This window comes from Asterias rubens, chromosome 12 (assembly GCF_902459465.1).
Source record: "Asterias rubens chromosome 12, eAstRub1.3, whole genome shotgun sequence".
Taxonomy (NCBI): domain Eukaryota; kingdom Metazoa; phylum Echinodermata; class Asteroidea; order Forcipulatida; family Asteriidae; genus Asterias; species Asterias rubens.
Genome location: NC_047073.1, coordinates 15,500,419 through 15,525,023, shown reverse-complemented (window position 1 = coordinate 15,525,023; position 24,605 = coordinate 15,500,419). Strand labels below are relative to the sequence as shown.

The 24,605-nt window shown below is 38.4% G+C and overlaps 2 protein-coding genes across 5 annotated transcripts; one reads left to right on the top strand and one right to left on the bottom strand.

Annotated features, from left to right (window-relative positions):
• The first annotated feature begins 2,538 nt into the window (after positions 1-2,538).
• LOC117297572 lies at positions 2,539-16,147 on the top strand. Its single transcript, XM_033780670.1, has 3 exons — positions 2,539-2,996; positions 3,865-3,999; positions 15,992-16,147. The coding sequence occupies exons 1-3, from the start codon at positions 2,859-2,861 to the stop codon at positions 16,079-16,081; spliced, it is 363 nt and encodes a 120-aa protein (XP_033636561.1). The 5' UTR covers positions 2,539-2,858; the 3' UTR covers positions 16,082-16,147.
• A 2,705-nt stretch (positions 16,148-18,852) lies between these two features.
• LOC117297605 (2-(3-amino-3-carboxypropyl)histidine synthase subunit 2-like) lies at positions 18,853-24,559 on the bottom strand. 4 transcript variants are annotated; one of them, XM_033780726.1, is made up of 7 exons: positions 24,477-24,559; positions 23,270-23,427; positions 22,666-22,778; positions 21,514-21,740; positions 20,174-20,893; positions 19,489-19,671; positions 18,853-19,144 (listed from the first exon to the last, which is right to left on the bottom strand). In XM_033780726.1, the coding sequence occupies exons 2-7, from the start codon at positions 23,420-23,422 to the stop codon at positions 19,023-19,025; spliced, it is 1,518 nt and encodes a 505-aa protein (XP_033636617.1). In that variant the 5' UTR covers positions 23,423-23,427; positions 24,477-24,559; the 3' UTR covers positions 18,853-19,022. The 4 variants fall into 4 exon arrangements, with proteins under 4 accessions (XP_033636617.1, XP_033636619.1, XP_033636618.1 ...); XM_033780728.1 differs by lacking the exon at positions 24,477-24,559 and adding an exon at positions 24,286-24,308; XM_033780727.1 differs by lacking the exon at positions 24,477-24,559 and adding an exon at positions 24,244-24,283.
• Between the last annotated feature and the right edge of the window lie 46 nt (positions 24,560-24,605).

The window sequence follows — 24,605 nt, the reverse complement described above, 5'->3', positions numbered from 1 at the left end:
AAATAAGATAAAGCGGCTTAAGTCAATAATGTGGAACAAAAGTTGTAAGGTTAACGCAAACCACAAGAGGGCGCTACACACACGTTTGTAACGTACATGTAGCAGTCAAAACAGAAAGTCAACATGTAGTACCTGCAGTGCACGTCCACAGTTTACTCTATGGTTAGAGGTTGGTGTATTTCCTTTATAAAATAGATATTTTCTTCATTTACTCAATTTATTGTTACTGAAACATATCCCATATCTCTATGAATGTAATGTATAATGATTCTGTTTTTCCTGTTGTGTGAGATTGTAAATAACGGTTATAATATTTGACAAGTAACACTCTTGACTCTGCCAGAGCAATTCATTACGGTCGCACTAAATACCGACAACTCACGACCCCTCACGACAACTCACGACAACAAGTTTTAAATGCACTTTAGCAGAACATTTAAACATAAGTCAACTGTGAAATATATGCACAGAGTCATATGCATCTGAATCATCTTCAAACTGTTGAACAAATTGTATTTTTAACTGTAAACAAATTTGTTTTTTACCCCGAATTTAGAAACGAACGAAAATATTCGACATGTTGTCGTTCGACGTACTTGGACGATTCTATTACACTGCATGGGGCAGGGAAAATTTCTGAGGGCCGAGTTGTATTTTTTTAGTTTTGGTTTGAACTTTGAGCTGCTTTTTTTTATTCTTGTTTTTGTTAGTAACTAAGCCGCCACTCTTTGGAAGGTTCAAATATAATATTTTTAAAACTCCACGAGAGGCACAAAAAATGGTAAATCATCTTGCATATTTAATCACCCCTGCAGTGTAATGGAATCGTCCAAGTAGGTGGAAAGACAACATGGGGATATTTCCGTTCGTTACTAAATTCGGGGTAAAAAACACTTTTTTTACAGTTAAAAATACAACTTTTTCAACAGTTTGAAGATGATTCAGATGCATATGACTCTTGTGCATTTAAAAATTGTTGTAGTGAGGGTTCATGAGTTGTCAGTATTTAGTGCGACCCATTCATTATGATCACTCATGTTCCTGTGTGGCAGTTTCAGACTTCCGCCGTGTTCAGTTTTCCGGGTGACGTAGCCGGAAATTTCGACACGTTGCTCAAACGGTTTTAGCTTTCCGGCGTGTTCAGTTTTCCGGGTGACCTGTCAGATACCGCCGCGAGTACCCTGGCGAGTACTGTAGTTCTCTCAGCAGTGACCCCCAAATTGTTTATATTACGATTCTTTTCTGTGTAGTCACATAATCTCTTGTCCCATCTTTACATGTATTCATGGGTACAACTTTAGGCAGGTCACACTCTGCTTGCATAAAAAACAACTCATACGATCCACGCGTTTGCCGCTAGTTGTACTCGACTCGTGGACGCCGCCATGACAGCAACCGGAGGGTAATGGATGACTCAATACGACACTAAAAACGGACTACTTTCGCTTGCTGTGCGCAGGCATCGCATGACGTAATGCTACCGTATTTGGTCATTCGGAAAACTGAACACAGCGGAAAGTTCAAACGCTACACCTGCATCCTAGCCCACCTTGTTGAGCTGTAAATATGAGACCGATGTTAAAATCGGAGCCATTAACAGCTCAACAAGGTGGGCTACCTGCATCCTGGATGATTCTACTGCAATCAGCCAGCGAATGAATTTCCTCCATAGAATAGAACAACAACAACAAAAATGAAATAAAAGCTATATTTAGCACAGCTGTATACAACTATACTAAGTTACTAAAATATGATTCGTTTATTGTAGTTGCGATAACTTAACCCTCCTCCAGACGTCGGCCAGCTGATGGCCGTCTAGCCCCACTTGTGTGGCCAAGGATTCAGCTATATTTTGCCACACAAGTAGGGCTAATGGCCGTCGGGAGGAGGGCTACGTACGTTATGGCGGCCGTCGGGAGTAGGGTTACGTTAACTAGTTTTGTTGATGCATACAAACTTTTCACTAACTACTGAAGACTTTACTTTACTCAGATATTCATCTGGTTTAATATAATTCCAAATTAGATACAGCATTTCTAACATTCAATGTACTTCTTTTAAAAGTAAAGCACAAATTTTGCGGTTAATTACTTTAATCCATTTGAATGTAAAAAAATTCTTGGGCAACAGGATTGTGGTATAAGTGTGCAGGAAGAGATGAGAATTCTGAGGTTATCTTTCAAACAGGTAACATGTCGAAGTCTGTTGCCATTCAACCACAATTCATTCAGATGCTTGAAGCTTCCAAAACTACAAACAGTTTCAAGGTTCTTGTGTGCAAGAAAGAAAACAAATGTGAACTTGTTTTCTTTCAGGCATATGCAGGAGTGAAATTTAAAGCACTGTATGTAATCCACCGAATACATAAGCTGACAAACCTGTAGAAGTCTGAGATCCATCAGCCATCTGGGTCACGAGAGAATGGTGAAAACCGATTACAAATTTTGCATTGTACCGATGCCAAAATAAAAATGAGTAAAATCAGACAGAAATATTTCAAGGGATGTTTTCAACTATCATCATTATTAGACAGTGTAAGTTTTATGCAAATCTGTGATCTTCACGGTTTTTGTTTCTTACCAATTCTGTAACGTTCCTTTAAGTTAACCCTACAATATACAATCTAATTCTAAACCATCTATTTTTTGAAATAAAAACTGTGAAAAATTTTCAGTTGACGCCCTTTTTATCTAATAATTTTCAGTGTAACTTCTTAAAGTTTAAAGTGACGATATTATGTTTGTAATCTCCAACAGGTCATGCATGAAGATTGTTGTTATGGTTGGAGTAACGAGCCCTCATATTCTGACGGTAGTGTAGTGTGCGGATCGTACCATCCCAGCCAGATGCAGTGAGAAATGGCCGCCTGCTCTTGTCGAACTATTATTGCTACACTTCTCTGTCTTCTAATCTGTGGTGACTACTTCATCTTGCCCTCAGATGGGAAAGTGATTTACAATTTTGTTTACTATTCCTACAAGAAGAAACCCAAACTGGTAAGGATTTGCCATTTATTTATTGTGCTACCTTTTGAGGTCTTAAACAGCCGTTTAAAACCAGCAGGGTCGTGGCTGTGTGACGGCAGCGACCCTGCAAAGTTTTAAACGGAAGTTTAAGAACCAGTCACTACCCTTTTGTTCCCATTCATAAATGCTGTTTTGTTAAAGGTAAAACAGCTTTACACTTTTAGACAATCTGCCACTTGTTTGCAATATGTACTAGCCTACGCTATTGAACCACACATGCAGCCACATGTTAAAGCCATAGAGTTATATATAAGAACTGGAGGGCGCACTGGCCTATATACGCGCCCCGGCATGCGCGCAGGCAGCCATTTTCTAAGTTGACAAAACAGGCATTGCTTAGCGTGTGTTTGTGCGGCCATTTTGTAAGTTGGAAAAACAGCATCGCGTAGCGTTCAATAAACACAAACTCAAACGTGTCTTTCATATTCAATGCGCGTACAAAATGACGCGCGTGTGTCTCCTTGCAGTCCCGTCATGTTTGTGCAAGAAGCATCACCAGTGCGCCCTCTAGTTCTTATACATAACTCTATGGTTAAAGCCAACCAGGGAGATGTGGATAGATAAGAGGCGTGATTACAAATCAGGCACTTGGGAAGGGGCACAGCTATTCTCTGATAAGGGGACACCATTATAATGAAAACCTGAATTTGTAGTGGAACTTTGCAAAGGGCAAAAGCACAGGGCACCAATGCAATCGCTGTGGGTGCTGTTTTGCTCATTTTGAGACTTGATAAATTATTTTATAGACATCCACCACCATCTTTTTGGAATGTGTGAAAGCATTTCTCATTTTCTCATGAACAGCATTTCTCATTTCCGATAACATTCTTTTATTCAGGAACGTCAGTTTAAACTGAGCATGAGGCAATGTGAACGATACGAATGCAGTCAAGAACAAGGGCTGGACCTGGTCAAATGTGCAAGGATATGTACAGCTCCAGAGTGCTACATGGAAATATACGGCCATGATGAGGTATGTTATAAGTGCAAGGGAAATGACAAACTCAATTTTATAAGCATGTTTGAGATGTGGTGGACACAATGGTTTGACACTGGGTAAAATTATCAGTATACACCCAAACCAAACAGTGCACTCCTATAGACAATGTGACCTATGTTTACAATCAAACCGCCCTCTGTTGACAAAACACTGTGTGCGTCATGTTTCGTCAGGCAAAAAGACGCCTAGTCATGGTAAGATTGCATACACTTGCTGGCTGCATAAACACAACAGTTTTTGCCTGGCAGTATTCGTGCGAATCATGTTATGGTTTTCGAGTGATGTCAGAGGTCACATCGTCTATAAGTGTCCACCATATCTCAAAAACGCTAATTATTATGTTCTCATTTTTCCAAAAGATACAGTCCTCAAGTGAGTGGGGGAAAAGTTACGAATCTCTAACTTTACAAAATTTCAATTTAGACCTATTTTTTTTTACATATTTATAAAAAGGTCTAAAGTGCTATTTGTATTTGATACTCTTCCAGTGCAAACTTGTTAAGTGGTTAAAGGCACTAGTCGGGTTTGGTAATTGTCAAAACTTGGTGTATCCCAACACATGTATGCATAAAATAACAACGCTGTGAAAATTTTGGCTCAATTGGTCATCAAATTTGCAAGAGAATAAAGAATGGAAAAAGCCCTACTTTTTGTGCTTTCATATGCAAAATAAAAAAGTGGGAAAAAAAGAGCAAAAAATTACCTTTTTTCTCAAGAACTACTTTACCTCAGATCAAGCCATTTCTCACAATGTTTATTACTATCAACAGCTCTCCATTGATCGTTTTTTATGCTAACAATTATTTTGAGTAATTACCAATAGTGTCCAATGCCTTTAACTCACTCACTATCCATCACGTCAGTTGCTTTGTTTCAAGTTTCCCCTTGGATTGCATTCCGAGTGATTTTAAACCTTTTCAAGCATGGTATTGCCGTCAGAAGTCCCTGGCGAAAGCCTCGATACTGCAATGTGTAGATAAACGGATTAGCACACATGTTAAAGAAAGCAATGCAAACGGTGAATCCATAAAGCGTAACATCAAAATGCTTAAAGTTATTGATATTGTAGTAAGTATAGAGGACCTGGTTCGGCAGCCAGCACAAGGCAAAAGTTGTGCAAACAACAATCAAGGTTTTAATGATGTTGCGGCAAGCATGCTTGTTCTTTGTAGACAGTTGTCTTAACTGGATAAGTGGAGTTTGATCGTTTGAGGTGTTACCCACTGGCCGCTCTCGTAGCTGTCGATAAATTTTTATGTAAGCAAAGACTATAAGTGCAAGAGGAACTAGGTATGCCAAAGTCACCAGTGAAACAGAGTACACAATTTTATTTGTGTGCGTTTTAAATTGCCGTAGCTTACAATGGTTGTCTTTCATTGTGTGTACTACAATAAAATAAGATTCAAATAAAAAACCTCCAAACCATGGAAACATGATCAAGAGAATGGACTTGGGCCATATTAGACATGGCCGGTTCTGGTACTTTATGGGATGTATTATGGCATAGTAACGCTCATAGGTGAGGCAGAGGAGATTAAACGTAGAGGTCATAGTTGTGGCCCAGAACAGGTACTTTGAGTTCCAGATGAAGCACACAAACCATCCAGTTGATGTGGTCGTTAAAGAGGGTTGAGGCACGAGGAAGCACAAGATCAGCAGAATAGACGCTACCAGGTCAATCAGAGACTGGTTTATCAAGAGGATGTTTGTGTTTCCGCGACCTGATTTCACCATGTAGGGCAAGGACATACATTGCCACGCTGTTATCCCAGGATTCCGAGACCTGCAATGATGTAGTAGACAATCCTCTGGGCTAGTGTGAGAGGAATGAAATCTGGCCCATAGTCTATCAGAATCACAGGTAGAGGAACGACATCGGATCCATTGTCCTTAAGGATCACTGACAGTGGAATGTAACCTGGCTCCTGGTTGGTCATTTTGCGCGGCACAGAATTTCTTGAATCTTGAAGAAGGCAAACAAGTTCAGGCACAAAAAATGTAAATTTATGTTGTATGCTGCAAAGCCTCTCTATACCGTACAGCTTTGTATGTAGTGCAACAGCTTGCAGAACAATCAGTAGACTAGAAATCTTGAATCTTGAAGGCAAACAAGTTCAGTCTCTAAAAAGCTTAATTTTGGTGTATAAATGTGTAGCATGCCGTTATGTACATACACATAGTTCATGGTTCAACAGCTTGCAGACGAACAATAGATTACTCTCAATGTTCCATCCATGAATGTTGGACACAGTTCAACAGTGCTAACTTGCACAACAATCAAGTTAAGTCAAGGGCAATGTAAATTCAGGAAAGCAATACATGAAATAAATCTTCAAAAATATACAAAATCAGCCATTCAATTCATCGTAATCACCTGGACCAATGCCAACGCTTCATGCTAGAGTTTTCAGCGAAGTTCCTGCTTGCTTTTAAAACACACGGTGTTATCTTGTCACCATGAGTGCACATTAAATCACCAAGCATCCATGTGGAGAAGCCACAAGTAGTGTTTAGCCCGGTCGCATAAACAATATCTTTTGCGACAATCTTTTGAAAACCAGAACCAATTTTGGTCTGAGAGTATCGCTGTGTTGGGGTTTTATTAAGCTTCCTTGTTCTATTTTTAAAGAAGTCGGTGACATTAGCTGTAAACGAAAAAAAAATTTACCTTTTTTTTTTATGCTTCCTTTCAAAAATGTATCTCTTTAGTCAGTATGGTCTTGGAAAAAAATTAATTTGCGTGTAACTGTATGAAGGTTTTGGTTTTGAGTATATCGACCAGGAAGTACGTACAAGTAGTATGTTGTAAAAGTAGGAACTGAAATTTGATCACCAAAACCAGGAAAGAAAGTACAAAGCATAAACCAAAGTCATGCTTCACTTTTTAAAGAAAATGTGGGTGTCGGAAGCACGTGAAGACTTGATCATATGATGACACTTAAAGAACACTCACTGACAGTCATTATAGGCACTGGACACTATTGGTAATGACCCAAAATACTTTTTAGCATAAAAAACTTACTTGGTAGCGAGCAACTGAGAGCTGTTGATAGTATAACAAAAATTGAGAAACAGCTCCTTCAGAAGTAATGTAGTTTTTTAGACAGAGGTACATGTAATTTCTCACTCAAATAAAAGACTTCAGGCCTGAAGCCTTTATCGCTTATTAGGCATCTGAAAGCACAACATTGTGCAACAAGGGTGTTTTGTCTGGCATAATTTTCTTTCAACTTTGGATGACCAACTGAGTAAAACAAATTTTCCCAGATTTGTTATTTTATGCGTCCGTTGGGATAGGCTACACCAAGTGAAAGTACTGGTCTTTGACAACTACCAGAGGGGTCCAGTGCCTTTAATGTAAAAGTCTTGTGATGTTTAGAGTGCAAAATGAAATGTGGGCAAACGATGTTTATTTTTTAGGAGGAAATAAATGTGAAGTGAGAGTTGTGCCACGATAAAAGGGCTATAATACATTTTGCATTAGGGATTGCTACATGGTATGGTCTGCCACTTTGATTTGAGGTACATGTTATCATATTGTCACTGTTTTTTGTGAAGAGGAAATTTGGGGAAAAATCGCTCATTTTGGCAAGTGTGTTTTTATACTTCTTTTGGATATTATTAGTGAAAGTGACATCAACATTTCACTCAAAATTCAAGTGCTTAATCGAAATAATTTTCTAATAATAATAGCACAAGGACCATTTAACTTCAACTTTTGCGTTTTCACAAACAGCAACATTTACATTTGCCACTTTTTACATTGAAGTTCATAGCACTGATTCAGGGCTAGTAACACTCTACGTTTTGAGCTTCTGAAGAGACAATTTGTGTGAGCTATATACAATATGATATGGAAAGGTTTGCGGTAAAACACCATGTAATGACTGTCTCTAATGAGTTGGGGTGGTTCTGAAAAGAACCGTTGGTTTAACTCCTCAATGTAGATAAATTATACAACGTCTACGCAGATAAATTTTACTAACATACACTCGTTTTGTATGCATTGGTTTGTATTCAACAGGCTGCACACATACCTTGTTCGCACAGTTTTTAAGAGGAGACACTTGTATTAAGCAGTTAATTACTCATTAATTATACTTACTGTGATTAAAATAACAACATAAATGTATCACCTGACTGTAGACCATTGTTCACGATCAAGCAGTAGAAATTGTTGCTAAATACAAATACCTGGGCACTATTTTTGATGACAAACTCAGATGGCACGAGAACACCGATTTACTGAGTGTACAGTGCTGTCACACATCGGTGATGGGTAAAAAAAAAATTATATTCTTTATCCCTGATGCAAATTTAACATCTATTTTAACACCAATTTAGTTGTTAAAAAATGTCATCAACGGTTATATTTTCTTCGTAAGTTAAAGTCCTTCTCTGTTGACACAACTATCCTTAGTGTTTTTTATCAGTCGTTCATTGAGAGTGTGTTGTGTTTTTCATTCATTTCCTGGTATTTAAACTTAAGTGTAAAGAACAAAAACAGTTTGAGAAGAATTGTCAGACTTGGGTCTAAAATTATCGGAGAGTCACAGAGAGATCTGACCCAGTTCTGTGAGCAACAGGTTCTTAGGAAAGCACAATCGATTTTAACCAGTGACAGTCATGTACTCAAACAACTGTTTCAATTCCTTCCTTCAGGACGTCGTTTTAAACTCCCCCTTTACAAAACAAATAGAAGGAAGTTCTCTTTCATTCCAGTGGCAACCAGACTTCTGAATGGTTGACGTTTTGTACTTGTTTTCAACTGTTTTCGTGTGTGGGACGTCAACTATTTGGAGGTCTGGTTCGCCACAGTTTACCTGTTTATGTTTTACTTGTTTTGTGGTTCTTAATATTGTACGTTAAATTTTTAATGTTTTTATATGTACACTTGTATATAATTGCTGTGGTTTTAACCATTTGTACATATCTGCTTTGTCATTTTGTCATGTAATCGTTATATTTTATATTTTTGTATATTGTATATTTCTCTTAATATTTTTATATGGAGCTGGTCTACTGTTGTAATTGCCTGTAAAGGATAAATAAAGTTTTTTTAATTGAATTAAATTGAATTGAATTACAATCAGCAATGGTTATGGGGGCCATTTGTTTGGATCATCCTGCAAGTGCAACTAGCTGTTAACACCTGAACGTCCGTAAACTTTCTTTCTAAAATGAAGTTTAACTTTGAAAAAGCCCTCCTTTTTTCCTGGTTTTGATAATCAAATTTCAGTTCTCCGCTGTATATGTAGCACTCAAGATACAACTACTGACGCAAAGTCAACAAGTTCCTGAAACTTGCAAGTGGAAGTTTTTCTAAGGCCATAAGTACAGAGTTGTTTATTTATAGAACCATAAAAAAACTAGATAATGCCATTGTTGTTTATTTATAGCTAACCATAAAACCCCCAGATTAAAGTCTGATATTACACCATACTGTAATGTTAGGGACTTTTCCCTAACAGAACAAGGAAGCTGGACAAAAACGGGAGTTGTAATAGTCTTGGTTGTACTGGTACTGGCTATTTTTTAAAGGCTAACCTCACAGATATTGTCTGACCATCGGGGCTAAGTGCTACTCGTTGATTTTCCACATTATATGAATGCAAATTGAATGTTGCTGATGACACTTTGAAATGAGGTAAACAGAAGATATATTGTGTTTTAAAATCAGCAGGAACTTCGCTCAAAGCTCTACCAGTAACTGTTGGAATTGGATGTGATGATTTGAGGACTGATTTGCATATTTTGAAGAATACTTTAAAGACTGATTTGCATATTCTGAAGATTGCGGTGAGGAGTGATTTGCATAGGACTGATTTGCGTATTCTGAAGATTACTGTGTGGACTAATTTGCATAGGATTGATTTGCATATTCTGAAGATTTACTTTGAGGACTGATTTGCATACTCTTGAGAACATTTTTAGGACTGATTTGCATTTGACTGATTTGCATTTGACTGATTTGCATATTCTGAAGAATACTTTCACCTATTAGTTTTGTTGGATGTACATGTACGAGTGTTGTGCAGGCAAGCACTGTTCTGCATATATTGTGTAACGTAACGATCAAGCTACTGGTAGTTCTGCAAGCAGTTGAACTAAATGTAACTGTGTTGCAGAGGCTTTGCAGGAGATCAATTTCACGACATCAAATTACCTTTTCTATGTCTGAACTTATTTGCCTTCAAACTCAAGAAAATGACCAACCAGGAGCCAGGATTCATTCCTCTGTCAGTGATCCTTAAGGACAATGGATCCGATGTCATTCCTCTACCTGTGATTCTGATAGACTATGGGCCAGATTTCATTCCTCTCACACTAGCCCAGAGGATCGTCTACTACATCATTGCAGGTCTCGGAATCCTCGGTAACAGCGTGGCAATGTATGTCCTTGCCTACATGGTGAAATCAGGCCGCGGAAACACAAACATCCTCTTGATAAACCAGTCTCTGATTGACCTGGTAGCGTCTATTCTGCTGATCTTGTGCTTCATCGTGCCTCAACCCTCTTTAACAACCACATCAACTGGGTGGTTTGTGTGCTTCATTTGGAACTCAAAGTACCTTTTCTGGGCCACAACTGTGACCTCTACATTCAATCTCCTCTGCCTTACCTATGAGCGTTACTATGCCATAATACATCCCATAAAGTACCAAACTCAGCGATGGATGATGTGGCCTAGGTCCATCCTCTTGGTCCTTCTTCCCTGGTTGTTGGCGTTCTTGTACGAACTTCACAATCCGGCAATACACTACATTACTAAAGACCACCACTGTAAGCTTTGTCAATTCAAAAGTCACACATATAAAATCTTGTACTCTGTTTCACTGGTGACTCTGATTTATGTGATTCCCCTTGCACTAATGATCTTTGCCTACGTCAGAATATATCGAGCGATACGAGAACAGCTAGTGGGTAGCACCACAAACGAACAAGCACCACTCATTCAGTTGAGCCAACTTTCTGCCGCTGCCCGCCATAACATCATTAAAACTTTGATTCTCGTTTGCACAACTTTTGCTCTGTGCTGGCTGCCGAACCAGGTCCTCTATACTTACTACAATATCAATAACTTTAAGCATGTTGATGTTACGCTTTATGGATTCACCGTTTGCATTGCTTTCTTTAACATGTGTGCTAATCCGTTTATCTACACATTGCAGTATCGAGGCTTTCGCCAGGGACTTCTGAAGGCAATACCATGCTTGAAAAGGTTTAGAATTACACGGAATGCACTCCAAGGGTAAACCACAAAGCCACTTGTTAAATGAAAATGAGTGAACATCATTCCGCAATGTATGTGGATGATGGCGCATATACGCATTTGTGTGCCTGCTTAGGGCACAACTCTATGACGTTTGCCAACCAAAGTGGGGGTCTGGAATCTGTCCACATGCCTAAGCATAACTTGTACTTGTACTAGTTATGGTCGTTACAGCAGACTGCAAATTTGTGCTGGTGGAAAGGCCTTTCTTCTCAAGGACATTGGACACCTTGGTAATTGGCAAGTCTCACTTGGTGTATCCTTTCATGCGTAAAATCTGTGAAAATTTTGACTTAATTGGTAACCAAAGTTGCAAGAGAATAATGAAAAAAAAAACACCCTAACACAATGTGTCTGTGTGCTTTCAGATACCTAAAAAAATAGTTAATATTTGAGTGAGAAAAATATACCTCATTCTCAAAAACTACATTACTTTATAGGAAGCCGTTCCTCACATTGTTTTACTATCAACAGCCTTCCATTGCTCGTTACCAAAAGTAAGTTGTTCATGTTAAAGTAATTACCAAATAGTGTTCAGTGCCTTTAAGTGACTGTGCTGTGCGTTGTACATTTTGTATACTAAAAATAAAAAAAAAATTAAAAATTTGACATTTTTATTACGCAGTTACCTATATAAATATACTGTACTGCGCATTACAAGGTATACAAAAATGCAGAGAAAAAATGAAAAAAACAAATACACTAACAGAGCAAGAATGAATTAAATGAGTGAAGTAAACAAATGGGTTTTTAACTTACCGGTAGATTTAAATACATTGGGTGAAGAAGACTGTCCATTTCAAGGTGGGAGATTGTTCCACAGATTTGGAGCGGCGTATGCAAATGCCCAATCACCTAATGTGGGCCTAGATTTCCTTGATGGGTGAGATAACAATGTGGGATCTTGAGAACTCCTGAGACGTTAGGTTGATTGAGACTGAGAGAGGGATTTCATGGTTATGAGTTCTTGGATGTATGTATTGTTTATTTAGTATTGAAAGATTAAATCAGTGCCAGTACAGGAGATCACACTATTTTCGATGTCGTTATTTGGCTTTTAAAAATATTTATTGAATTTTGGTGAATGCTCATCCTTTAAAATAGTGAACCGACCTCCTTCCCGTGCCTCTACTTTATCAATTAAAGAATGTCAACGAATTTGAATCTCCAAAGATTTCCTTCAGACAGTTTTTTGAAATTTCTGTGCTGCCCTAAAGCTGACCAGAGATGCGATTGGTACCCGCTAAGCGTAAATGGATTTGACATTCTTGATGAAAATACTAAGCCATTTTTGTTGCCGTATCTCATCAAGGAGACTCTTTAATCAACTGAAAGTTTTAAAAATGAATCTCATTGTATCTGTCTTGGAAAATGTTGCTATAAATCAGCATTACGCAGACAAAAACAAAACCCTAAAAAGACTACTGATTATGGAACCTGACTGATATGACAAAGTGCCTGATGAAAAGGTTTGTGGACAAAACTTATGGGATTTGGGACAGAAAGAAGAATGATAACAGGGTTTAACTACAAATTTTTTTTTTTAAACAGACCTTAGGTTTTGGTGTGGAAGAAAAAGAATTTTGTATTATATTTAACACAAAGGACAATATCAAACATTTAACAACAGAAAGTTACCTTATTATAACTCTTTATAATTATGTTTTATTTTAACTGCCTCTTTTATCCGCAAGACAATATCAAATAGGGTTGTTGGTGAAATGAGTTGTCACATTAGGGCCCAATTTCATAGCGCTGCTTAACGGTAAGCAAATTTGCATGCTTACTGTAGCAGAAAAATTTGCTTAAGCCCTAGCGTATTTCACAGGTTAGCAGAAAAATTGGGTGGCCATATTGTGTGTTTACCGTGGATTTGCATTGTGACGTCATTTATTATCGTGCGGTAAGCACCGGAAGGTTAGCATGCCTTTTCGAGTGCTTACGGTTAGCAGTGCTATGAAATAGAAATTGCACAGTAAGCACAAAATCGTCCGCTAAGCAGCGCTATGAAATTGGGCCCTGTTGTAAATCTTCAATCTTGCAAATTCAAAATTTGTCATTTTGTACATCTGGACATAAAACATGTGTAGGAAATAATTAAATGTTGACACATTTCTAAGCATAAAACATCCTAAACCGTGCAAGTACATAAATTGTAGGATGAAATTTTTCTAGAAAGAAATGTTTACAAGCTATGATCATAAAAACAAGAAAGAAAGGCAGTTCCAAAGGTGGTGATTCGTTTCGATAGATAAGCTACTAGGGCCACTGATTTTCCGTTTCAGAAAAGTGCAAATTCCGTTTGGCAAAAACATGAATTCCGTTTCAGGCACAAAAAATTCCGTTTCATGTTTTTTTAATTAGATAAAAGGTTGTTTAATACCCAGGGACACACTTATAAAAATCAATTTGAGATAAGTTGCACTGTTGACTTCGTAAAATGTTCATTTGAACTGACAAATTTCAAAAAAATACTTTTTTTTATAATTGTTGATTATTTTGTATACTGCTGTTCTAAAAAGGTTGCACTGTGACTGCAGTATCAATGCACATGATGTGATAGACTTGATTCCAAGTCTAAAACTGCAGTTGATTCTCTGCATCAGCCACATTGTAGGCTAATGACAGGAGTGTATCCACAAGAGGGCGCTGTTTCAGCATGATCAAAGACTTGGAAACAAGTCTATGGACGTGACCATTCTCCATCCACAAACAAAATGTCAGCCATTTTGTTTTCGCTTTGGCGACAGAATGTTGACAGTTTACGGTTTTATTTTAGACCTTTCCGAGATGAAAAAACATTGTATGTGTTCTTATAGATCATAGGTAAGCTAGTTTGTGTATTATTGTTGGTAAAAGAGAGGGAGAAAATGCAATTTGGGTGAACAAAAAATGTTTAAAACGTGCCGCGAATAATGCCCTTCGCTTAACCATGTTAACAACGTGTGTACATCATGTGTGTAAACATTGAGGATGGTGTGAAGTAGAACAGAATGATCCACGGTTACGATCTCGTACTTTTTAATGGTCTGATTTCTGATGCCTTTTTAGTTTAACAAAAAGAATCTTAATAAAGAATGCAATTTCAATAGTTTTGGCGTCAAGAAAAAAAAAAAAAAAAAAAAAAAATCAAATTTTCTGAAATCCCGTTTTCCGTTTCAAAGGGCGGATTCCGCGAATTCCGTCCGTTTTCCGCGATCGCGGAAAATCAGTGGCCCTAAGCTACAATGGGGTTTTTATTTATGTAAAACTTAATGCTTTGTTTCATGACCTTATGTCTATTGAACTAAATCAGTAATCTTGGCTGTACCATTTTGGGAGTCAATGTCCAAATGTGTAGTGTACTGCTCATCATCAATAACAGGCACTGGACACGTTTGGTAATTGTCAAAGACCAGTATTATTGGTCTATCCAGTACATCTGCATTTCAATAACAAACCTATGAAAATTGGGCTCAATCGGTCATCAAAGATGCAAACAAATAATGAATGAAAAAACCCACTTGTTGCACATTCTTTGTTGCACAAATTTGTGTGCTCATTACCAAGTATGTTCTTACGCTTTATTTGGAGTAACTACCATACGGTCCAGTGCACACTTACCATAATTACCATAATTTTTTACAAGCAACTTGACTCTCAAAATGGCTTGTATGCCAGACAGTTGATATCAGCAATAATAACAATAACAGTATTTATAAAGCACCAAATTGCCAAAGGATACAAGGCGCAGTAGTTATGTGCGACATTGATGCTCGCTATATTGCTGATGCCTGGGATCAATACACCAAAGAACAAAAGTTCTGATTAAACCTTATGACAAGTTGTTGGGTTACTTTTTCTAGCCACTTATCTGACACAAGACTTAATCTCCACTTGACCACTGGCATAGCTCTGAATTGACAATTGGTATAAAACACAACAGAATTGTGGACGAGTTGTGAAATGATTGAGGTAACGGCTTACCTGCAACTATAGTGCTTTAGGAGACTGTTTGTTCCAACTTCATGCGATTATACCAGTACATGTTAAGCCCGTTTATACTTCATGCGAATGCGAATTTGACGTGAATTTGACGTCACAGCTTCCCTTTCACATCGATATTCGCAAGTGAGTTGAGAAGAGTTGAACTGCTGCAAGTTATTCGTTGCAAATTTGTGACTTCATCATTCGCTTCGCATTCGCTGGAAGTGGGAACCGGGCTTGATGAGTAATTAACTGTTTAATACAAGTTTCTCCTCTTAAAAACTGCGCTAGCAAGGTATGTTAGCAGCCCGTCGCATACAAATCAATGCATAAACAACGAGTGTATGTTATTAAAGTTTATCTACATTGTAGGTCACACAAATTGTCTCTTCAGAAGCTCTTCAGAGTGTTTTTAGCCCTGAGACAGCGCTATGCACTTCAATTCGCATTCGCAGCGAATGTATGAACCGGGCTTTATACTGCTCTCACAAGAGTACTGGCTCCCAAATACTGCCCCCCCCCCCCCCCAAACCAAGAATTGACACCAAAGAGTCTTGCAGAACTACTCGCTGGAGTAATATAGTTGCATGAGAACTCTATCATCGCAAAATAATCATTTAACGACTTGTTTACCCGGGGGGAAAAACAGAAAAGTTACAAAACATACATGTACATGTGAAAGTGTTTATTGATCTTGCTTTTTGTATTTCTTTGTTGTGTATTAGTTGGAGCATGGAGAGGTTGATGTCAGGTCCTCATCATTTAAGGGTTGCTGGAGAAAAAACGTCTACAGAGCTAACAAGGCTGACCTTTGACCCCAGGATCAGGTCAAAGATATTAAAGGCAATGGACACTATTGGTAATTGTCAAAGGCTAGCCTTCACAGTTGGTGTATCTCAACATATGCAGAAAATAACTAACCTGTGAAAATTTGAGCTCAATCGGTCATCGAAGTTGTGAGATAATAATGAAAGAAAAAAACACCCTTGTCACACGAAGTTGTGTACATGTACTATATACTTGCAGTACAGTGTAAAAAAACTGACAAAGCTGGAGTTTCACATTCCTGAACAAAAATAATTGTGCTTGCAGTCGACCAGCCAGCCAGCCAGCCATGTAAAGACTGGAATTTCATACATGCATGTATGTAGCAAAACTGTTTGCCTCTCGAACCACCAGCCAAGCCAGTTATGTGTAAGGGGAATTTCCAAGCTTGGAATTTCACATGTAACAAAAACCATTGGCAATCCCAGCCAACCAGTTACAAGGAAGACTGACAAGCCTGGGATTGCACACGGAACAAAACTCCACTTGCCTTACTCTTTTAGACAAAAACAACCAAAGATCACAACCCTTACGTAGAGGTGGCCTGCTTATCAATCAGCAACTTTCTAAGGATGGTGAATACCAGCTGGAATGCATCAGCTGTATCAAGCTACTCAAATGAAGACTATCGGAAACGAGAAAGTAACAGGGAGCAACCAGCACACAAAATATTTTAAACAAAACTGTCTGATCGTAGCAAATATTATTGTTGAGTAGGGCGCCCTCGGCTAGAGGTCAAAAGAAGGTTGCTCATTGGTGAATCCTGTGTGCTGCTTGTACCATACACAGATTTGTTTTCAAATGTTTCACGATTGTTTTACCTCTAAGATGTTGGCATGATGACGTCAATGCACAAGGTCCATTCCGGACTCTTCTCAAAGTAAATATACAATCGATTGTATCGTTTGCTTCTTGTTTACAATTGACCTTTTATTTATCCATTATCCAAATTCACAATTTCCTTACCAATTGCAACTATATAACCAGTGTAATATAATAACCAAGGTACATGGTGAGGACTGTATTGGGTGCGTTCGTTTAGCTTCCCTGGGTCGACCCGGTCTGCCCCCGGTGCGCTCAAATAGCTTTGACGTCATTCCAGGGGCTCACCCGGGTCAGCCCTCAGTGCCCTGCTTGTGGAGTGGGTCACTTGGGGGCTGGCCCCAGGTGCATTACGTAACTACGAGAGCGGTGAGTGATCGTTCGTTTAGCTCTTGTCAGGGGCTCACCCTGGTGAGCACCCCGGGGTAGACCCAGGGAAGCTTATCGAACGCACCCATTGTACGCCTAGTTGGTTTAAAAGTGAACTTGAATGAAAATAACTAACTCATTAAGAAAAAATTGATGCATAATGAAGATGAATCAGTCTTATAAACTTATTTATTATAATTTGTATTCCATATTCTGGGCATGATTTTTATTTAAGTTAATAAATTTCTTTCTTTCTAATCACTGACAACAGATTCTGTATTGACGTTAATTTAAGAGTGTGTGAGAGTCACTGCTGACGAAAAAGGTCCACCACAACGGGGGTCCATATTCAATGCAGCTGCTTAAAGGCAGTGGACACTATTGGTAATTAATCAAAATAATTGTTAGCATAAAACCTTTCTTGGCAACGAGTAATGGGGAGAGGTTGATAGTATAAAACATTGTGAGAAACGGCTCCCTCTGAAGTAATGTAGTTTTCGAGAAATGAGTAATTTTCCACGGATTTGATTTCAAGACCTTAGATTGAGGTCTCGAAATAAAGCATCTGAAACCACACAACTTGGTGTGACAAGTGTGTTTTTTCTTTCATTATTATCTCGCAACTTTGACGACTGATTGAGCTCAAATTTTCACAGGTTTGTTATTTTATGCATATGTTAAGATACACCAACTGTGAAGGCTAGTCTTTGACACTACCAATAGTGTCCAGTGTCTTGCTTACATGTAACTATTTTCTACTGAGCAAAAGTAAGCTGGATACCAGTTACATATGATTTGGGTGGTAATCCTGAAATCCTGGAATCCTGAAAATTGATATTTTGATGTGCTAAGCTACTTGTTGTGCCTGAAACACCAATTACAATCTAAGACCAGTATTCGCACTTGGTGTACTATAATCCCAACATGCATAAAATAACAAGCTTGAAACAAAACAAACACCCTTGTTGCAATACTTTGTGTGCTCTCAGATGCATAAGAAAAGGCTTCACATGAAGTATTTTATTATTATTTGAGTGAGAATAACTCGTTTTGAGTAAAATAACCAATAGTGTTATATGAAACTTGGCATAGGGGCCAATACCCCAAAGTGTTTTTTCCTGGTTACTGAATCAATTTTTTTTTTATTTGTGCAATTCACAATCAAAGATGTTAAAACAGGGTGGCGTTTATCCCCACTGGGAGCTTTGCCGAATTCCCTTTAACTCGGAAGGTCATCGAAACAATTATTTTGTTTAACCCATAACCAGAGATACATTCAGAGCTTCCTAGATTTTTATCTTCATTAAATTTAACTTAGAAAAAGTTTTCATAATCAAGGAGATTTCAAAAGAACATGGAAAGGTTTATTTTCATTATATATTTGGTTTGTGGTAACACAATGTGTGTATCTTCCTGCCAGGTAGAGTTTTTTCTTTGGAGAACTGTCTTTCTATATTCTACTACTGTGAAGTAGATTTATCGGATTGTTCGGGAGACTTCTCAGTTCTGAAAAGAACCGCCTTCTTTTTAACTACTACCTGGGCGGAAGGTATAGAAAATAGGCTGGGACTACTACTTTAGCTTATAGGATTGTAATTAACTGTACTACCACGGAGTCAGTTGTTGAATTGGTCTCAACGTTTTGTCAGAAGACATGTTTATTTTCATTGAACTTTCTGCACAATCAGGGAGAGTTGGCAGCATAAACTGTTATTGTTATCGCTAACTTATTGTTAGCTATTAGCTATTTTCTTCGCTGTAGCTGGCTGCAATTCCTCTTCTTCCCTCTGTGGCTTTAGTGACTGGTGTTTGTCCAAGTTGCTGCTCCAAGCCCTGCCAAGACCTCCCTGCCAAGAATTCACCTGTCATGGAAGGAAAGATGCAATGAATTTGTGAAGGATTTGATACAATAATATTTGGTTTGCGGTAACACCATGTGTGTATCTACATGCATGGTAGATTATGTTCTTTAGAGAACTGTCTCGCTATATATTTTACTACCGCGGAGTAGATTTTCAGAATTCGGGAGACGTCTCATCAGTTCCGAAAAGAGGCCTGCCAACTTCAGTGAACAATTTCCCTTGTATAGTGCCATGGAGCATTGTTTTCAATGGATTTGGCACTCAATCAGCTTTTACTATTATTTTTATTAGCAGAGCAAAATGCTATGCAAATGTATTGGTGACGAATCGTTCCGTGCACTTACCGGCATTAGTATGCACTGTGCTAACAGTCATGTCCTCATCCCTTCTCATCACAGCAGTTGTAGATTCTCCAGATATGTCCTCGGCTGTCTTCATGGATCTCACTTTACCAGTTATTAGTGAGACATCTGCGGTTGAGTCTGGACCAGAATCATCAGATGGAAGCTCAACATGTTTAGAAGCACCTGTTTGTGGAGAGAGGAGGGTCGTTTCAATTGAGGAGAATTGTAAAGGTCATTGGTCATGTCACCGGATGAAATTCAAGGCAACCCGTTTCATATTTGAATGTTCTCATATTATTATTCTTGGGGACCTTAAATAATGGTTTTAAAAATTACTCATGTGCTACCAAAGTGGTCCTGTAGCATGCAATGCAGTTCGTTGCCTCCAGGTTGCCTGTAAATGTTGCCTCGTGTTAAAAGGTTGGGTTAAATTTCCACTTGCATATATAACTGAAAGTTTTACACAAGGTTTCCTCATGCCTGCGCCTATGAGCCTCAGTGCTAGTTGCATTTGACAATCCATTGGTTTTATTAGAAGACAAAACACAAAAATGGTTTTATAAAAAGCAGCACTTCCACGAGATGCCTGATGAAGCAAGTTTTCATTGGGGATGAAGTGAACCCTCTACTACACTGTGCGTATACTTTGACCCTTTATGCATTTCTTTCTAGAATAATTTTATACCTGGTAATAGTTGCCTGAAGTCTGTTACGTAGTCTCCTGTCCATTCCCTTGCTCTGTTGCAAGCAATTTCCATTTCGAATGGCGTAACAACGGGCTTGTAAAACTCCTGCGAGTCGATCAAGCTGTTTTCCGGGCATGAGACTAAGACGTAAATATCAACCTCCATGAAGTTTGCCAGCTTGGCAACGTTGAGTTTCCCGACCACAAATGTATATGTCTTTTTCCCCGCCTTTTTAAGGAGAGTTTTGAGTTGGTTTATGACTGTCAGATAATCCCTAACGCCAAGGGTTCCAGCCACAATGCCAACAACATTAGCGTCTCGCGCCCTCTCAATCATGTAAAACCGTTTCATCAGGGCTCTGTTGACGTTCAGCGTTTCCCGTTGTCCGTGCTGTTTCTTAGGGTCAAAGGTGAAGAACGGACATTTATTATATGTCATCATGAGGTTGGTAAGAGTTGCACTCTGATTGGAACCAATGTAGAACACAGCATAATCATCGAGCGACTGTTGACTCGCGATTGTAAACCTACGTCCAAATTGACAGAATGTGTGTGCGTTGGACATCAGAGCGAGGTCCACATCTGTTCCTTCATCAGTGGAGGCGTTACCATTTGAGTTTTGGGATTTCTGAGTTGGTACATCGGTGAAGACTCCGGGGTCTACGAGTCTTGATATGACAACCTGTGGATGAATCTCCTGGAATCTTCTCGCAAGGGAATCTGCAAACAAAGAAGGGTGTTTTTAACTTTGGTTATAGAAGTTAAAAAACCTTAAAGGGAAGGTATACATTTGATAATCATTCTTATAATTAATGGCAATAAAAACTAGTGGTTAGAAGCATACAGCAGCTTGCGATAGTATAAAGCATTTGGAGAAATCATCATACTTCGAAGTTATGTGGTAATGTGAACAAAAAAATAACTATCTTGTGGTTTTAGAACGCAAGAATTCAGAAAAAGTAAATGTTCATTTGCAAATTTATTTGTCCCATTATGCCTTTATTAGCACTGTGACAGTGTCATGGCCGAGCGGTTAAGAGCAACGGATTCAAGCACTGGTGTTTGATCAGCAGGGTGTGGGTTCGGATCCCGGTCGTGACACTTGCTACATAAAATTGTGGAGGTAGTGCTTTCTGCTCTACCGGCCAGGCTTCGAATTGATGATACCCAAGCCTACATCCGTATGGACTGTAAAAGGGGTAACCCTGTTTCAGCCCTAGAAGTAGGTGGCAACAGCCTCTGGAAAATATAATTGTAGCCCACACCTTGAAGTGGCCTTCATGCCTTGTGTGTCAGGCGACTTGCATAAAAAAAAAAAAAAAAAAATACAACTGACTCACCTATGCAGTGTGAAAACACAACGTCATACATGACTACAACAGGCTGGGAAGCACCACCACCACCAAAGAATTCCTGAAAGACACCAGAGCATTTGTCTTCATCAAGGGCTCGATGACCGAAGACGTAAAGTACAGGGAGCCTCGATGTTGGGCTGAGACACGACTTGCCAAAATGAATGATGCTGTCTGCTTTGGCATGTTGAGCTGCAACCTCATCCACACAACAGCTGTGATCCAAAAATAAAGTAGTTATTGACCTCTGCACAATTTGCAGTGAACTTACACGCGCATATCCTGTCCACTATTTTAAGAGTCGAAATCAACTCCCAAAATGCTATAAATGGTAAAAGTGCATAGTGCAAAGGTTAGTTTTTACGTTATGCAAGGGGACATTAAAACCATACTTTAGTTTGCCTAGACAAAAATATTGTACAGTAAAATTATTGGATGTATGCAATGCCCAAATTGCCAACTTCAATTTCAGGTATAGAGATTTCGCCTTTGGGAGTGCAAGGCCATTTCCATTTTGAAAACTTTAAAACATTGATTATTCTAATAAGTGCAGGGCCCAACGACATTGTAAACTTTTTCCTTAGAACTCCCAACCCAATAAAGCTTGCTAGTACGGTTAGCACCAAATTCAGCAGTAAGCAGAGCGTCAAAATTTTGCCTCAAATCCTCACAAGAAAAAATTCATGAGACTATACAGAATCTGAAAGGCAAAACACTTGGGCTCCTTTAAAGACACTGGACGCTATTGGTAATTGTCAAAGACCCGTCTTCTTACTTGGTGTATCTCAACATATGCCCAAAATAACAAACCGGTGAAATTTGAACTCAATTGGTCATCGAAGTTACAAAGTTAATGGAAGAAAAAAACAGCCTTGTCACACAAAGTTTTGTGCGTTGATACTTGATTTTGAGACCTCACGCGTGAATGGAAATCAATGAAAATATTTTACTGAGAATTTACTTCGTTCTCAAAAACTATGTTACTTCAGAGGGAGCCGTTTCTCACAATGTTTTATACTATCAACAGCTCTCTATTATTTGTTACCAAGTAAGTTTTTATGCTAACAATTACTTTGAGTAATTACCAATTGTGTCCAGTGCTTTTAAGATAAATCATAAAATTGAGTAATATTCATGAACCTTCCATATGAGGTATCTGCAAGAATAAAGACTGCAGCATCGGTCTCTTTCTGTAGAATGCCAATGACTGATGCTGCATCTGATAAAAGCTCATCCGGAAACTGCAACGCAACCTGCAAAAAAGAGAAGCCCTTTTTCGTGATCATATACATAGAAATGAACAGGATACTCCTTATTAACATTAAAAATTTGGAGACGGCATTGTTAGTTACAGCGTTGCTGGCTTAAAGTCTGTAACCTTTAAGTTGAGTTGGACAAAAGTACAATGTTATTTCAAAGTGCTGAGGTACATTGTACCCGCTGCTAAAAGATACAACTCAAACTGCCTCTAGATACCAAGAAATCTTGGTGGTCTAGTCGTAAGACATCACCTCTAGAATCGTAAAGGTTGTGGTTCACCTATTCAAGTAATTCAGGTATTAGACCGGCAGCCCAGAGCACTTTGGTTAAAGGAACAAGGTTTTTTTTTAAATGGCTCAGGAAAGTACTGAATGTACGAGTATGGGTAAAACCAAATAATATTCAAATCTATATGTGCAATTCCACACACCCAGATGGCAGACCATGGGCAGACGGTGAAACAAATTAACCAGTTTGCTCTTACCCTTTGATATGAATTTTTCTGGATGAAGTCCACACACTGAGGAATCTCAAAGGACGTTAGTAGGGCATTCTCAGATGAGGACTTTTCAACAGTGTTGACCTCCAGTGACCTCTGGATGACCTCCGACCCATCTGTACTGAATGCTGTAGCCATGGTACCTGTCATTCCAAAATAAAAAAGGAAATTGTTTATTAGCAATTGGGCTTTCTCAGAAACCACAACCTGAAGCTGAATACACTGCAACCAAGCTCTCATGATGAATTATTCTGACACTAAACGTGTATGTGAAAAACTAAAGAACACGAGCTTCGTTTTAGTTTGCGCTTTACACACTGGCATAACAAAATTCAATAGGTAAAATAAGATACCAAAGAAACAAAATTGATTAAAATACCAAGTCAGTCAGTGGCAAGGAGGAAGGTGACCTGAGCACCTCTACCAAGCCGTCCTGTCACAAAGAATGTCCCCTATACCCACCCGCACTCTCAGGTTTAAAAAACAGCCATCCTCGACCTCAGGTAAAAAAAAATTAAAATGTGCATGCAACTTCTAATTGATTCATGAATAAAAGGACTGTTTTGACAGGTGGCAGATGCTGCACCATTTAAAAAAAACAAAATTACATGAACAGTGCAAGGAATAAATAAGTAATTAATAAATCAAATGTAACAAGCAAAACTGTTTGTCCATTTGAGTAAAAAAATTGACGTTAGAATCCCGACAATAATTCAGTTTTGAAAGGTGTCATCGTGTTACTTGTTAATTTTTTTAAAATATTAATTCAATTTAAAAAATAAAAGTTGTTGTATTGTATTTTGTAAACGTTCACAAGTAATACTGAAATAGAAATATAAAATTCAATATAAATCAATAAAAGTTACATAAATAATTAAAATATAGGCCTAATCCTAAATTTTTGGGTCAAATCAGCCCTTGTTTAAAATACTTTGAAGTAATAAATACTATTACTAAACATTTTTAGCAAAGGCCAACATCAACAAACAAACATCACTGACAAACAAAATTGTCCAATATTGCAAGAAAGGGCGCCCTCTCTCCTATCTACTAGCTTCTTAATCTTAGGCATGGCGAAGTTGAAAATGAAGTCACTTCCAGTTCCACCCGCATTTTCTCCCCCAAATTTACAGTTTTCAGAAAATTCACACGAAAAGTAGTGACATATAAGTTGAGTTGAAACACAAATTACCAAAATGAACGCTTAATTGAACTTCTAGCTCGTCATTAGAACTTGTTTTGTTCACTGATCACTCGCTCATGCAATCTTCATGGGCGCCGCCATTTTAAAATACAAAGGATTGTGGGACTTTCTACGCTT